This window comes from Phascolarctos cinereus, unplaced genomic scaffold (genome assembly GCF_003287225.1).
Source record: "Phascolarctos cinereus isolate Bilbo 61053 unplaced genomic scaffold, phaCin_HiC Scaffold_2;HRSCAF=192, whole genome shotgun sequence".
Lineage (NCBI taxonomy): Eukaryota > Metazoa > Chordata > Mammalia > Diprotodontia > Phascolarctidae > Phascolarctos > Phascolarctos cinereus.
Genome location: NW_027555625.1, coordinates 351,364,440 through 351,381,774, shown reverse-complemented (window position 1 = coordinate 351,381,774; position 17,335 = coordinate 351,364,440). Strand labels below are relative to the sequence as shown.

Below are 17,335 nucleotides of genomic sequence, written 5' to 3'. Positions count from 1 at the left end.
ATATATATATATACATATATATATACATATATATACACATATATATACATACATGTATATATATATATGTATGTATATATATATATATACATGTATGTATATATATGTATCAACTGTTTTTAATGATGTGTAAAAAGACCTACTATTTATACTTGAAAGACTTTTATTTTTGTGGCTGGAAAAGCAGCAGGCACTCTAATATTTGAAATATTGCATATTTGTGTGTGTGTTTGTGACAGAGAAACCTATCTCTACTTCAAGTTTAGACTAGTACTAGACATTTTGGACTAGGAAAGAGAAAGGGAGAGGAGAAGTTATTTAAGGAGAAAAACATAAAACTTATCAGATAAGATGATCATATTGCAAAATGGATTCTTTGTTCAAACCCAAACTATGCTTTTCTTTAGATCTTGGTGGGATACTCTTAAACTGGGTAGCCACGGGTTTCACAGAGTTAGGAATAACATGAAAAAATCTAGTTGTAGTGGACAAGTTTAATTTGTGTCCACTTAGATCCTGAACAACAGTGTAGAAGGGAAATGAAGCAGTGTGGTGTCAAAAATAACGACACTGAAGTTCGAGTCAGGGGATGGGAGTTTGAGTGCTAGCCTAGCTGCCCTAGCATGCTTTTGTATGAATTGTGTCACCCTTGGCCCCAGATTCCTCATCTGTAAAACAGGAGGAAGTAGACTATGTAATCTTTAAGGAGCTCTTCAGTTCCGAGGTTCTGTGAGTCTATGAACTTTAGCTTCTTCCTCACTGAGTGTACCATCACAGGGCTCTAACCCAATCCATGCCCCATTTGTTTGCCCTGTGATCACCCAGCAGGTACCCCATCTGTCTGCTCTGTAATCCCTGAGTGCCTGTCCATTTGTCCCCTTTGAGTGCCTGTGTCTGTCCCATGCCCTCAGTGGAGAATGAGAGTCACTGTGACTTTGTGAAACTTCGAGAGATGCTGATCCGTGTGAACATGGAGGATCTCGAGAACAGACACACAGCAGGCACTATGAACTGTACCGGCGCCATAAGCTTGAAGAGATGGGCTTCCAGGACACAGCGGCAGAGAGCAAGCCTATTAGGTGATACCTGGCTTGTCCCACACAAGAACCTTTTCCCCTGGTAGAACAAAACCCTCTTAGTAGGCCCCTGTTTTTCAAGGAACGTGGACCAGGATCACTCCAGTCAACGGGGGGAGGGTTTGATCATTTTCATTCAGTACAGGAGTGGGTTTTATCGAGTTTGGCTGACTTCCTGGGTCTGTCTTTCTTTGTCTCAGGTTGTGGGACCTTTAGAAAAGAGTTTCTGCAACCCCCTCAAACCTAATCACATTTTACCTACTTCCTTACTAGCCACCTAGCCCTCCATATCACTGGTAACCATCATTCTCTGCCCACCCTTCTTTCACTGTTAGAACTCTCTTCCATTCATCTGCCATCATTCTGTAACCCTCCCCTTTGGCCCCTCTTCCTGGGCAATGCCTGGGCCTGTTTAGCCTCCAGGAGACCTATGAAACTAGGAGGAAGGAGTTCCTGTGTGAGCTGCAGAAGAAAGAAGAGGAGATGAGACAGATGTTTGTGAACAAGGTGAAGGAGACAGAGCTGGAGCTGAAGGAGAAGGAGAAGGAGGTAAGTGACAAGTCAGAGGTCCCTGAGTGGGGCGTGTCAGTTGGCTGAGGGATGGGAGAGTGTGGGAGGATGCTCTGTTGAGGTGGTGGGTAGCCCAAAAAGACTTCTGTCTTATTCTTACACCCTTGGAAACCCACCATAGGGGCCTAGAAATTGGGTACAAGGGTTAAGACTCACAAAAGAATCAACCTGGGAGAATAAGGGCCATCTCAGGGACCAGGTAGGACGTTGGGGGAGGACATTTCTTCCAATAAGCAGATTTCCCTTCTAGCTTCATGAGAGATTTGAGACCTTAAAGAGAACCCACCAGGAAGAAAAGCGGAAGGTGGAGGAAAAGCGACAGCAATTGGAGGAGGAGAAAATTGCCTTCAATCGGAGGAAGGCAGCTGTCGAGGCCATGCAGGCCCAAGCCTTACAGGCCACCTCACAACAACCACTGAGAAGGGACAAAGACAAGAAAAAGTAAGTGGCCGGCGCTAGCCCACTCACTTTTCTGCTTTCTCTCTATCCATTGCAGTGTCCAAGATCACCTCCTTGGCAAACCTTGGTTCTGTCCTATGGTTGTAAATGGTTTAGATTTCAAGCCCAGAACCACAATTCAGGCATTTTAATGGTGCGTTATCATAGGGGTTACCTGCCTGCCCTTATCTCTTTCTTTTCCTGCCTGATTATTTAAGGAAGGAGGTCAAAGTTAAGCTGTCTTGTCCTGCCAGAAGCCCCAGGCTGAACTGTTTTGGCCCAGCATATAATGAAGACGGTATGGGTAGAAGAGCTGCCCCAGGGAGGGGACAAGCATGATGGAGGACAGAGATACCTGTAGCCTAAGGGAGACACAGATTGAGGCCAGGCAGTTTTCCAGATGGTGCCAGAAGATTGCATGGTTTCTGCTTCTGCACAGTGGCCCTGTTGCTCAGCACAGTACCATAGGGAAGAGGGTGCTGCACACAGTCAGGAAGCCTGTCTTTAAAGCCTGCTTCACACATTTGGTATCTATGGGACCCCAGGCAAACCACTGAACCTGCCTGTGCTTCAGAGTCACTGACTATAAAAGGAAGGGTTTGGCCTTGATGGTCTGTATGGTCCCTTCCAGCTCTTAAACCTAGGATTCTGTGATGCTGTGATCCAACTAACATCTGCTTGCAACTGATTATCTATGGCAGGGAGATGGAAGACCACTTGGGCACGGGGACATACATAAATCAGGTCATGTCAGTGTCAGCTGGAAAATGTGTCAGGAGGAACTGTTTGAAATTTTTGTCTAGCCAGGATTACCTTATTAAACACATCAGCTACTGCTTAGCTGTTCTCAAGGCAGTCATGGTTCAGGAACTAGATGCAATGACCCTGCCTTTGGGGCTTTGAGAATCAAGAACAAGAAAACCTGGCCTCATAGACAGATAGAGAGCCCCTCAAGGAGAAGTATGTGCTAGGACTCCTCAGGGGATAGAAGACCAAGGGTGGGTCCTAGTTAGAAGATCCCTTAGAGCAGCAAAATGATTTATTCCAATTCTAGAGTGTTCAGATTCACTGAACTTCAAAGTCTAAAGATGACCTATCGTATAAACTCAGTCTTGGAATTCAAGGCTCTGTACCCTACCTCTTCCAGCCTTATGTCATACTTATATCATACTCCCCCCCTTCGTATTATCCATGTAAACTAGACTATCCTCCATTTCCCTCCTCCTTCAGTATCTCCTATCATGTCTTTGCTTCCACTGTGTCTCCCATCAAGCTGTTCCCAAAAAGGGTAGGAATGCCTCTGAGTCATTTTCCTCAGTGTTTCAAATAAAGTAAGTTTCCTCACCCAGATCTTGAGTCTCAGTACAACCATATCCTCTACCCCCACTTATGGTTTGGAATGAAAGATCTTTTGGAGAAGGTGGAAACGGATGAAGGCTCTTTGCAGTTTCAGCCTCTGGGGTGTTAGACTTGGTCTCAGGAACCGTAGATATCTGTCTCTTCTGGTCTTTTGAACCTCAGAGATGGGGAAAGTGCAGGTGAAGGTCCATCCTCAGAGGCAGGTATCATGTCTTATCCCAGGTTGCTGCAAACTTGGTAGTTGCCATGTTGGAGAAGAAGCTGAGATGAAACTCTGAGTTGGCAAAATCAGAGTTAGCACTGAGCAGATAGGCTTTAAGGGATCAGGAAGGTATCAGAGGATGTTGGTAGTGAGGGAGGCTGGACACTGATCACCACTTTAGACTTCCCAAACTACTTCCAAATGATCCTTCACCCATGGGCTTTTCTAATCCACGGGATCTGACTCTAACTATTCAGTGTACATTAAGCCATTAAGTTTTTAGTTAACTAGATTCCTATTTGCCTATGGATTGCTCCGCGCCTTTTCTTTTAATCATTTGTGAAGACTGTAGTTGCAGCCCAAGCCTCTAAGTTGTCTTTTCAGTTCAGTTGGTATAATGAAAAGATGGTCAGATTTGAAGTAAGGAAAAACTTGGGTTTGAATCCTGCCCCTGGCACTTAGTAGGTGTATGAACACGGGCACTCTAATTTTCTTCGAGCCTTCATTTCATCAGCTATAAGTAGGGATGCCTGTAGTACTTTCTCATAGAATGACTATTAAAAATCAAATTAGTAATATTTATAAAGCGCATTGTAAACCTTTAAGCACACTATGTCAGTATCAACTATTATGTAAAAACATTGAACTTTCACCAAAGACCTGCTATCTTTAGGGTCCTGTGCTAGTGATGTAGACCCTGATCTCAAAGAACATATGGCCCGGTTGAAAGGTAGGGGAATTGTCTCCAAATACTGTGATACAAGGGATGTGGAGATGAGAGCAAAGGAGAGGTTCAGGCCAAACACAAAGAAATTTGAGGAGGGAGAGATCCCTTTCAGCTAGGGTCAAGGAAGGCTCTGTGGAGGAGATGGCATCTCAGGCCTTGAACGAAAGGGATTTCAATAGGCAGATGTGGGGAGAATCTTTTCCAAATATCAGTCAAAGAACAAGTATATATAAGTTTGATGTCAGAGACAGTGTAAGCAAAAGCATGATGGGAGATACCAGAGGAGGAGGGAAATGGAGGATAGTCTAGTTTACATGGGTAATATGAAGGGGGGAGAAGTATGATATAAGGCTGGAAAAGGTAGGGTACAGAGCCTTGAATTCCAGGACTGAGTTTATACAGTAGGTGATGGAGAACCACTCCAAGGTTCTGAATAGAAGACTGACATCTGAATAGCCCACGAGGCAGGTGGGAGGCAGAAAGAGCAACTAGGAGGCTGTTCCAGTGTCTAGAAAAGAGTTGAGGTCCATCGTGGTTGCAGAGGAGAGCCTAACTATAAAAAAATTTGGAAGTAGAATAAATATGCTGGCAACTGAGAGGTTATGTGCAGCAAGGGGGTCAAAGATGATGCTAAGGTAATGAGACTGGAAGGATGGGCAATGAAGCAGAAAAGGTGAGGAGAGTGACAGCTTCTGGGTAGGTGATGACAACCTCAGCTTAGAACGTTTTGACTTTGAGGTGCTACCAGAAGATCCAGGTAGAAATGTTGAACATTGACAGGAAATACAAAAGTGGAGCTCTGGAAGAGCTGGAGGCGTTACCTGCGTAGGTTTGAAGAGGTGGGTCAGGAGGGTGGCATCAAGGGAGAGAGCGGAGCACACATCGAACCCTGGGGGGATACACATGTGTGAGGGGAGAAGGGAAATGAAGAGCTTGAAAAATGAGAGAAAAGGGGCTACCATTCAGTGGGAGTTCAGGGATTCCAACACATCTACCCCAAAGACGCTATGTAGGAGTGTTTAGACTCTTTTGTTGTTATAGATAGACTGTAAACCCTCTTCTGTGCCTCTCAAATGAGACTGTTGATTCATTTTCCAGATGTTTTAGTAATAAGGGATGGACATTTCCTTGTCTTCTCTCTTGCCCCCCAGCTCCTCTCCTCCCTTTGATCCCCAGAGCCATCCACTCCTTCCAGATTCCAAAGCGCTGTTGCTTGTCCTGTGTGTTTCTGTCTCTGCCTTCCTTCGTTGACAGTGTGGCAGAGCATCCGTGGCTAGGGTTTGAGCCCTTGAGCTGCAAATTCTCATCTCAGATTGACCATAAGCTTGCTATATGACTCTGGGCAAACATCTCTTCATGGAAGGCACGTGGTACAGTGGATGGTGCTGGACTTGGACTCCAGAAAGCCTGGGTTCAAATCTTGCTTTTGCTATTCAGTAGCTGTATGACCACAGACAAATCACTTACCTCTCTGAGCTTGTTTTCCCGTTTATAAAACAGGGGTGATAGTGCCTATACCTGTAGTACATCCATCACAACTTTGTGGTGAGACTCAGTGATCATTCAAAATACTTTGCAAATTTTAGTATTTATTTGTATTGCTCTTATACCCTCCAACCCTCCTCAGTGTAAAAAGAAAGATCAAAGCTTCAGGATAGAACCTAAGAGGTGCAGGGAGACAGGAGAGGCTTGGGGGAAACCGGCCCAGTGTGTCAGAGGGAGGATTTCATTCCTACAGCACTCGTTGCCCTAGAGAAGATACCTGTGCTCAGGAATCAGCTTTGCCCCCTGGGGAGCTCTCTCTCTCTCTCTCTCTCTCTCTCTCTCTCTCTCTCTCTCTCTCTCTCTCTCTCTCTCTCTCTCTCTCTCTTTCTCCCTCTCCCTCCCTCCATCCCTTTCTTTCCTTGTCTCTCTCCCTCCCCATCCTTCTCTCCCTCTCCTTTCTCTTTCTCCTCTCTCTTCTTTCTCTCTCTCTCTCTCCCCCCTCTCTCCCTCTCTCTCTCTGTCCCTTATTTCCTCCCTCTCCCTCCATCCCTTTCTCTCCCTGTCTCTCCTCCTCTCTCTCTCCCTCCCCTGTCCCTCTCTCTCTCTCCTCTCTCCCTCTCTTCTCTCTCTCTCTCTCTCTGTCTCTGTCTCTGTCTCTCTCTCTCTCTCTCCCCCCTACCCCCTCCTCCATCCCTTTGTCTCCCTTTCTCTTCCCCTCTCTTTCTTCCTCTCCTTTCTCTCTCTCTCTCTGTCCTCCCTCTCTCCTTTCCTTCTGTCCCTCTCCCATTTGACTACCCGGATCTTGCCCTTGCAATAGCTATTTCCTCATGGGTATATAGAGAATTGTTTTTAGGGACAATTGTTTGACAGGATAAATAAACCCTGTTTTTGCTCAGGGTAGAATTTATTTAAAATATACCCTCTGAGGGAGAACCTCCAAGTTTTTTTTTCTGTCACATGGATTTCACTGTTGCCTCATTTCTGCCTTGTACCCTGATTGCTTAATTTTCATGAAAGTTCAGCACTGTGGTAGCCTTTGTGTCTGCATTCTGCTCGTCTAGCAGCAGATGCTCACAGAAACCTATTTTCTTCTATAGGCTGTAGTTAGTGAAGCATCCTAAGGAGTCAAGGGAAGCTATTTTACTTCTGGCATAGAAAGAGGAAGTGGAGGAGTGATCGGGTGGTACCATCTTGGAGTAATCAGGATAGATTCTTGGATTAAATTTGCTAAAAAAAGAGACTGGGGGTGGGCCTAATGCCTGCATAGCAGAGAAAAAGCATATGACCTCATCCAGAAAATAACCACCTGAGGGAACCTGAAGAGGTGGTTCAAGCCCTGGGCTCAGGGGCTGGGAGGAAGGCTGGCCTAGGGCAAGGGTTTGGGCAGCCAGGCCCAGCTAGCATGATGCCAGGTTCTGAGATGAGTGGGGGATGAGGATCTTTTGGGCCAGCTGGTCAGACAATCACTGAGCCCTTTGGACAAGGTTGGGAAAAGAAGATACTCTTAGCAGTGGCTTCTAGGGACACAAATAGCTTGTATTGGTTCCTGCTCGTTCATGCCTTGTGCTTACCCAGTTAATTTGCATTTTCATTTGGGTTGGAATTTTGAAGCCCAGGTTGATTTTTGTTTTTGTTTTTTACACTGTTAACTGGACATAGTAGAAAGCTTCTATCAGTTTGAGCAATGGTGTAGAGATGGCTGAGGGGTTTGGGGAAAATGCCATCCCTCTCATCCTCATGGGGAGCAGGGAGTGCTCGAGCTCCACATCAGTGCACAAGCTATCCTTTGAATGACAATGTAATAAAAGGTTTTGGTTAGTTGTAATTGCTTGTTAAACATGAATCCATTTTTACAAAGCTCCTTCCAACCAGATCATGGTGCTCTGCCTGGGATGTTACAAACCGAAGCTGTTTCTCTGATTTGGTTGTCATAAATGCCAAGCTGACTGCTCTTTCCCACTGTCTGTCTTGCCGTATTTTGCTTCTCTTTGATTTGGTCTGCATATCTTTTAATGTGTGTGTTTTTTTGTTTATTTTTATTTTTCAGTTAAAGCACGTACAGATATACATGTCGAATGGACTTTAGACTTTCATGTGTTAAGTTGCTTGAGTTACCTACCATCTTGTGATCCTTCTCCCATAACATGGTGTGAGGACAAACTGAGAGCCAGTACAGACTCCAGTGTTTACAGCAAAGGCTGAATGCTCCTCATGGGGGCTGCAGCCCGTCAGGCCCACAGGCTGGGCTGCCCCCCCAACCCCCACGCAAAGACAAAAATGATCTCGTGTTGGAACTGAAACTGACAAGGTTTATTTTTTTCAGAACCAGTGGTTGGTCTTCCATTTATAGTGTCACCATCTCTTGATGGAGCAGTTTGTGACGATTTAATGAAGCCCCACGACCCCAGCTACGTTGTATTTAACTGTTCAGAGCTGAGATGGCTACTTACAAGGTGCCTGGCCTAGGTGTAACCAAACAGTCTGGTATATGCGCTGTGCTGTGAGATTCACTTGAATTGCTTTAATTTTTCTAATCATAGTTTAATTTTCCTAAGAATTTTTTAAACACTTCTAAATTTGTATCTTGATGCAAATAAAGCCAAATAATATCCCTTCCCATTATTTCTTACAAATAACACTTCCCATTAAAACAAACCACTAAAAATCTCTAAGCTTTTCCTATGTATTATTAAAATATACACAGAGAGATGGGTAATAAACTTCATGTTATGACAGTGCTTGGAATTTCTTTACCGACAAAAGTGATACGTAAAATAGGGTCCTTCCTACTGTTGGTGTAAATGGAATGGCAGATGATAATAGTATGTGACCAGTAGTACCTACTGCAAATAGAAGAATAATTAGCCCTGTGTCTTTTAAAATGCTTGTTGTCACTTGAGATACAAAGTCTGCTCCATATACACCTATAGAGAAGAAGCTAGTCAGCTAGAAGAATATCTGGATAACATTCCTTCTAAAGTCATAATTTAGCTTTCCTGATTGAAATGAAGAAAAATTATGGAGATGTCTGATTTATACAAACAGTAGAGGAATAGTCAGCAGCACTGACTTTTCTCAGCTAGCTGTGGATACAATGCAGTTTGGTTTGCCAGATATTGGAAAGATTGGGTTAAAACCCTAAAGAGCAAGGCACTCAAACATGCTATTGGTTATTCTGCTGAAAGGAAACAAATGTCCTTTCTCCTTGGTGCCTTTAGAATCTTTCATTTATTGTTTGGGCAATGGTGTTTTTGTTTTGTTTTGTTTTTGACAATGAAGAGATGTGGGTTTGTTGCATAACTTTTAGGGATGATCTCTAAAGAAAAATAAAGTCTTTATTCTTCCCTCTTTATTTCCCCTCCCCTTTTCCCACCCCATCCACTCATCTGGCCAACAATTTCCAGACTGTATTCTTGGGCTCCCCTTTGCTCCCATCCAAGACAGTTTTCCACTTGTGGGGTGGTGTGAACGGTGCCTGGCTTTTGTTGCATCTGTCCTAAGAAGCAGCATCTATGTATTGGGAGCTGAGCTCACCCTGGGATAGGGCAGATATACTAATTCTCAAGTTATTTGAGAAGAGAGGTTAGCTATTTTTATGAATTTATTAAATTCACATTATCGTGAAAGTGGAGACCTCAGGAGAAAATAAGGCAAATTCGTGCGTGTTAGACAGTCATAGAGCGCAGCAGTTTCTTGGCTTTCCTTTAATGTTTGAGATCCAAAAGATCATGATGACTTGCCCCTCTCAGCTAAATTTGTTGAGAGGGCCAGTGGTTCAATACATTCACAGGTTCTGTAGGAAAATAGAACAATGTGTTTATTACTAGATAGAGTGTGGGTGTGAATGTTGGAACTTGAAAATGAGCCAGAAGACCAGTCAGCAACTACTGACTGCCTTTGTGAGGTCAGCAATACTGAGGTCTGGAATGTGGATGTCCAAGGGCATGGAGATATAAATAACTGTATCCTGATTGGCTGCCCACAAGCACATGGATTCCAGATGTTTCTGACAGAAAAAAGTGAACTTTGAGGTTCCATCTAGGCTGTCTTTGTTTCATGAAATCTTAACTCTCAGTCTTATTAGCCTTACCTATTACCTGCCCCTCAGCAAGTCACACATGTCAGCATAAGCTTATACATGTATTAATTTTCTTGTGTTTATTTGTGTTTGGGTTTTTGTTGTTGAGCTTTTGATTGAGTTTTTTGGCTTTTTTTTTTTTAATGAAACCAGACTAGTAATCCTTGGTGCATGAGGTGAGTTGAAAATCTATGTATTATTTAACAATCTACCATTATGGTATGACACTAACCAACATGACTCTTATTTCTTGACATATAAAGAATGACTGCCTATTCCAAAGTGGGGAATTGTGGGGAATGGATGTTCAGGGTTCTGCCTACATATGTCTATTGGTTGGCATTATAGGGATACTTTTTGGGATCATCTTAGCTTTTCCTATCATGAATTTTGTGAAGTAAATTTACATGTAAAACAATTTTGGATGATTTGAATTTTGCAGACTTTCTATGTGTGTGTGTCTAAATATGAATGAAACAGTTTACATTAAAGATTATGAGTGTCATTGGGTAAGGACTTTCTGATTTGTAACATTAACATGCTTTTACAAACTGCTTCATTCATACATTCATTTATTGATTGTTTTTGTACCTTTCTGTTCACCTTGTACTCATCTCTTTTATTAAATTTCACTTTTTTTTGAGTTTTGTGGTGTCTTTTTTTTTGGCAATAACTTCTCCAACCTAACAGCATTACTAGATGTGCTTATTTGCTAAAAACAAAACAAAACCCAAGAGCAGTGGCATTTATGTTGAGTTAGACAATAGTGTGCTCGCCTGGCCGTGTGAAAACTGCAAGAGTTAGATACTCGAGGGCAAAAAGGGATGGTGGCTTCCTGCTGCGCGTCTTTGTGTCACTTGGCTGTTTCCCTGATTGGTGAAGGAAGGAAATAGGGAATGGAGAAGAAGAGTGTATCAACCAATCCACAAGTATTTATTGGTCATTTCTTATGTCCTCAGTCCTGTACTAAGCCCAATGGTCCAGACCAAAGGATAAAATACAGACCCTGCCCTCCAAGAATATAAATATATTATAAAGTAAAGAACAATCAAAACACGAGTAAGTGTTTAAAAAGAATAGATTCATACAGAAGGGGGAGACCAGTCTCTTTCATGGAGTAGTCAGGGATGATTTCATAGAGGAAGTAGGACTTCAGAGGCTGGTAGGAATGGACATAAAATAGTTAGTGAACTATATAACTTTACTCATTAGTCTGTGTGGTGGCTTGTGATCAGACTGTTTGGGAAGGGCCCGTGATACTGCTTCCTGCATTTGATCATGCTACCTATTAAATTTTAAAAACATCTGGGAAATGTTTACTATATGTAAGGTACTTAGATGCTGTCATATTTTTCCATCTAGAAATAAGGTCTCCCAGAAAATGTTTTCCCAGCACAGTTATAAGACTTCCATGTCCTTTTTGTTTTATTCTCATGGCAGGTTCATTCACAACCTGAGTATTAATTTTGCATAATTCTTCCTGGAACTCCTGCCTTTGGGTTTTATTGTGTATATACTGAATTCAGGGAAGAGTCAATTGCAAGATTCATTAAAGGTTAGACAGCAGAAGCTGGGAATAAATACTCTGTCATGTCATGGCAGAAAGATGTGCAGTAGAGGAATTTTAAACAGACCAAAAGTCCTAGGTTTCCTGATCCATGTAGGCTCAGAACATCTGGTTCTGAGCATGAATCCTAAGGCTTAGTTTCAGTGAGAATTTATGAAGCTGGCAAATCAACTTGGATTATACTGTTTGATGGTGGTAACCAATTCCATATAATGCAAACTCCAATGGAGGTTCCCCTTCTCAGCCCGATGGTTTGTCTTGGCCAGTTTGGGTATTCCCAAGTATGACTGTTATTTACATACTGGACACTTTGCCATCAGACCTGTTGGCTTTGATGCCTCAGCAAGAAGCAAAAATAGCTAGGAACTTAACAAAAGGGTATAGCTATAAATAAATGGCCTGACACCCTCCCCCCCGCCGTGTATACTCCTGTGGTCAAACCATCCTAGGAGGGTATCAAGAATTCCAGAAAATGAGGCCATTCAAGAGAATGGAAGACAGATTGTCAGGGCAAAAGGCAAAACATTTAATATTTTCCACTCTTTTCTTTTGTGGAAACACTGTTTGAGGGCATCAAAAGGGCAGGAAAAGTCACTCCCAAGGCACTGACTTTTGAGCCCATTGCATTAAAATATAGGCAATTCATCCAAAGCACCATTTAGCTGAAAAGCCAAGCCATGGAGCTTTCTAACTAGGAAGACATTTTGACTGAGCCTTTTCATGCTTCCTGAGCAGATGTATTGGGATGTTGGCCTTAAATCAAGAGGGCTAGAGATATACAGGCCTAGACTACAATATCACTTTCATTGCCTAGATAGTTATGGAAGAGTGATTTGTTCAACTGTACAGTAATGTTCTGTGTGAGACTGAAATGGGCAGGGGGGTGGGTGGGTAGGGAATAGGCTCTGATCCCAAACAGTAATACTGAAGTCACAAATGGTTTTTATCTCTACAGAGTCTCTAATGGAGATAGTTGGAGACCAAAGCATGGTTGATAAGTAATGACTTAAGATAATCAAATTTTAAAAGAGGAGATGAAAGAGTTGCTAGTTTTCTCTGCCAAGTTGTGAAATATCTAGATGGATGGATGGATAGATAGATAGATAGATAGATAGATGGATGGATAGATAGATAGTCTATCTGTTTACCTCACAGCCACGCAAGAAAAATATAAATAAATATAAATTTATTTATACTTGTATATATTTATGTAAATATACCTAAATATATACCATATGTACATATATATGTGTATGCATTTATATATGCCTTAAACTGCTTAATAATGAATCATTTCAGATAACATTTCATCACATTTAAAGTTCACATAAAGTGACTGTTTCAGAGAAACAACACTGGACTGGCCATCAGGAGACATGGGTTTTTATTCTGTCCCTCTTACTAACTGCCCCTAAACTGGCCAGTCACTTCCTCTCTCTAGGCTTCAGTTTCCTCATCTATAAAAAAGTGTTAAACCATAAACCAGATAATTTCTAAAGGTGAAGTCTAGCTCTAACATTCCAGGACTCATTCACTAAGTATATGTGTTGGGATAGAAGTTGTTTTCCTAAAAACAATGAAGTAAAACTAAAGAAAAGCACCATACAACCAGACCAACTCAAAAAATTGTGATGCATTTACATTTGACTATACAAAACTATGAAACTCCTAGGTGGCAAAGAGGAAAAAGAGAGAGGGTATTTGGCCAACCCTAAGGGAACAATGAATGACAACTCCCTACATGCCATCTCCTTGGTACAATTAAATTATGGCCTCTTCCAGGTACTCCTATGGCTCCTGGTTCAGATATTCAAAAGTTGACATGTGCAAAAGGACAATTCATAGCCAATAACTTTACTAGCCTCTGAACATCTGGTTGAAATTCATTCACTACCTATACAAAGACAAAAACATCACTGGCTAGAGAAAACAAGTGAATAATGATGTTTCAGTATGGAAGGCTTAGAAAGGCAACTGGCTTTTGGGGAAAAAAGAAAAAAAGAGAAAAAACAGTGGCTTATTTGGCCTCCTTATAAATGACTAACCCTGATAATGGCCATTTCACTAGCTGTGATTTTCTAGTTTGTTTCAAGGCAAAAGCTTTCTTATGACTTCTCCATCTTACATTACGTAGATGCTCCAACAGAAAAAATTCAGAGCTGCATCAAAACTGGAAGTTAACTGATTTAGTTTGTTCCCCAGAAGTATGAATTGTGCCCTTCATGGGAATGATAAAAGAAGGTACTTGTAAAATAGGGGTAGAAAGTCTAACTGGAAAGTTAAATATATGTGGTAATAGGCAGAAAGCTGTATCTGTACATGTCTGATTTTAGGACAGCTTCTTCATCTTTAATAAAAAAAAAAAGCAATTAATCTTCCATTTTAAGCATATTCATCTCTAAAATCAGTAAAATGGCCATCACCCTAATATGCATATTTCATCTTAACACATTCATCATAAGGGAATCTAAAAGTGTCAGACTTGCTTTCTCCTCCCTGTCATATCCCTAGGGGTAGGGAAATGAATTTAGGAATTACATTGCAATCCTAACCCCATGTCAGACAGTGCCTTACTCTGAATGAGGCAGGTCTTTCAACCACAACTTTCTTTCATCTGAGGTGAACTTTTGATGGTCAAGAGAGAAACAAACACCCAGCACATGGTATAATAGCAGAGGGACTATTTTAATCCTGTAGTCTGACCTCCTAGCCCCTTGGAGGAGGAGCAGTCTACATCATGGAGAAAAAACTTAGGCTGAATCTTCTTGATGCACCAGCACCTTTGTGGTATGAGCACTTTCAAGAACACAAAGGAGGCTTGCATGTCATTGGGGGGTGTTGGCAATAGAGCAACTGTCGGAGAAGCTGGTCTAGGGTGATTTTGATTCCTACCTGTGCTTTCTACCTTTCCAGCTCTAAGGGGATGATCACAAAGTCCAACGTGGAGCCCTTAAAGTACAGTAGCTGGTGGCAAGCCATACAGTGCTGCTGCAACTGCCTGGTCAAGAATCCGACGGGGCAGGAACGATTCCTCTGAGGCAGCTCATTTAGTAGACGGGGACAGTTGGATAGCACCATAACCTGGAACTGGAGTGAAGAGATTTTTTTTTCTAAAAAAAAGTAAAGGAAAAAAAATTAGAACATCAGCATACTCTTTACTTTAAATATCATCATCCCAAAGTACAAACTAGGACGTAAAGATTCACATCAGGGAAATTCAGGTGTTGTCCAGCCCCCATCACAAAGGCAACAATACTGTGGTGTCCATCCCAGTGGAGTACAAATCATTCAAATACAGTTAAAGAATCTCTGCTTTCTAACAGGCTTATAACCTCACAATCCTGAAATGCCGAGATTGCTGAATAGTAACAGGAGCAGCCAAGCTAAAAGAAAAGTTATGTATGTCATTTTCACATGGCAAGAAATTTCTTGGCTTGGTTGTGAACCTTTCCTTCAAAAGAATTGCTCCTGGTGACTTATCATTCATCATCATGTCATGGACTTTTTCTGTTCTATTCATGTTGCATAATTTTGCCTTACTAACAAATCATTTCCCTAAGGAAGACTATCATTCCCCTTTAAAAAAAAAACACACAAAACCACTACCTTTTTATTTGAAGTGCCAGATCAATATGGTCTAAAGCCTGAATAAAGGTTAAACATATGGGTGAGTAAAAAGACAGCTGAGAGAATGTGTGTGTAAATTATAGCAATCTGATAGCTTTTTATGTACAGTATTATTAGAATGGAAAAGTAGAAATATTTTTGCAGTGTGTATTTTAAAAAATATGAGAAAAATTGATCATTATAGTGCCGTCTAAAATATTTGTAAAGTTAATTTAATCATCTTTTAAAAGTGGGATTCTGGTTGAATAATATTTTGAATATTAGTATATGTTGCATTCTTCATAAGACATGCAGATAGTTTAATTCATGTGCAGACAAACTCTTTGTGTTAATCTGTGCTTTGTAGTCTTACTTGGTAAATAGTTGCTTAAACCCAAACAAACCAACCTAGAACTACCCAAATTCCCTTGCTTATAGGGAATAAGAAGTCCACCGGTGTTGCTGTAAAAAAGATCCTAGGGAAGACTGCCTAGGATAACTTTCTGCATTCTCAGCAGCTCTGTTAGGAGTACAGTGATGATACATAACAAATATCATCATAGGTGGTATTACCTGTAAAGAGATGGAAATAAAAAAGATAAGATTCCTACCAGGGGATGCGGTGGTTTGCTTTTTTTTTTTTTCATTTTAAACGCATGTGCAAAGGGAGTCTAGTTCTCTGAATATATCTAGCCTTGTTCTCTTCTCTCCCTTGCCCCTGCCTAGTCATTGTTAAACTTTCTTAAAAATAAAAACTAAAACTGGTCTTGGTTAATGGGCGGGTCTACCCTTTGACAGACATGCAATCCCCCAACTGCACACAGCAGCTGGTTTCCTCTGAACCAAACCAGAGTTCTGAATAGTAGGATGGTTGCTCATGGCAAGACACCAGCCCCACCTTTTTTTTTTTCAGCAAATAAGGGTTTTCAAAATTTGGCTGTACCATCTCCTTTAAAGTTATAGGATACCTCCCATAGGTGTTAAATTATCTTGACTTTGCCATGATCGTCTTCATGGTTTTGTAGGGTCACAGATTTAGAGCTGAAGGGGATCGGAGGTGATCTAGTCCAATCCCTTCATTTTACAGGTGAGGAAACAAGGCACACAGACGTTAAGTGGGATGTCCAAAGTCAAGAGAATAGTAAGTATGAGAGTCAAGATCTAAATCTAGGCCCTTTAACTCCAAATCCTGTGATCTTCCACAATACCACATGTTTAAAAACTCTTTTAGAGCTCTTAGGCAGTGTTACATAGTGGATGGAGTACCAGGCTTGGGGTCAGGGAGACCTGGGTTCAAATCCTACCTAGGCTCAGTCTGAACTCTGCCCCCTCACACCCATAACCGACAAACAGCAACAGATACTCATCCTACCGAGCCATATAAGAGGAAGGGAGATTTGGGATGGTGTTTGAGGGGGAGGTGGACTGAAGCATGTGTGGAGATGGGGGCAATGCAGGGAGCAAAGTAGAGACAGCTAAAAGGCAAAATAGCACTGGTTCCTGAGAGAAAGGGGACCCTGGGTTTTCAATTACCCCCCACCCCCAGATTTTCCTCAGGGCAGAGACTTTGGTAGGCCAACATCTGCACCGTTAACATGAGGAGGCTAAAGACAACTACTATGCCTCAAATCCCTGTGTTTTCTGGGACCAAAAAGACTTCTCCCACCCCTATTCTGAAGCCTCTAGTAGAATAACCAGGGCGAGAACCCTAGAACAAAGGGGAGCCTGAAGTTCTGTCACTCTGAATGTGCAGAGCTTCCTAGCTAACTGACAGTGGCTGAGTCTAGCAGCAGTCAACTGGAACTTCAGCCAGGGGTAAAAAACCATATGTGCTTGTTGATCTTTCTGGAAATGATGCCCCATTCTCTGCTCTTCTCCTTCCTGGTACAGAGACAGTTCAGTCTGGCAGCTAAAATTACCAACTTCCTTCTCCCCCAAAAGGACTTGAAGTAGGTTCTCCATATTTTTTCTTATTTTATTTATATTTGTTTCTAATATTAAAAGTGCCAAGGATACTTGCTTTCAGATGCCAAAATAATTTATTAAGTGATAAAAAATTATGGTAATGCAATAATGCGTACCAGCTGTTTTGAAATTTCATAGCAAAAAGGACCAACCAAGATGGCAGAGTAACAAGATAGTATAGCTGAGTTCTCCCACACAACTATTCCACAAAGATATTAAAAACATGCCAGACAGAGACCTGACTGAGGGGGAAAAAAATCAA

At 41.8% G+C, this 17,335-nt stretch overlaps 1 protein-coding gene across 1 annotated transcript in view; it reads left to right on the top strand.

Annotated features, from left to right (window-relative positions):
* Positions 1–15,883, top strand: part of SEPTIN8 (septin 8) — a 35,814-nt gene extending 19,931 nt beyond the window's left edge. The window contains 5 exon segments of the mRNA XM_020991132.2: positions 912–977; positions 980–1,079; positions 1,493–1,625; positions 1,897–2,087; positions 14,416–15,883. Of these exon segments, the coding sequence (XP_020846791.1) occupies positions 912–977; positions 980–1,079; positions 1,493–1,625; positions 1,897–2,087; positions 14,416–14,539 (614 nt within the window). The 3' untranslated portion in view covers positions 14,540–15,883.
* The last annotated feature ends 1,452 nt before the right edge of the window (positions 15,884–17,335 follow it).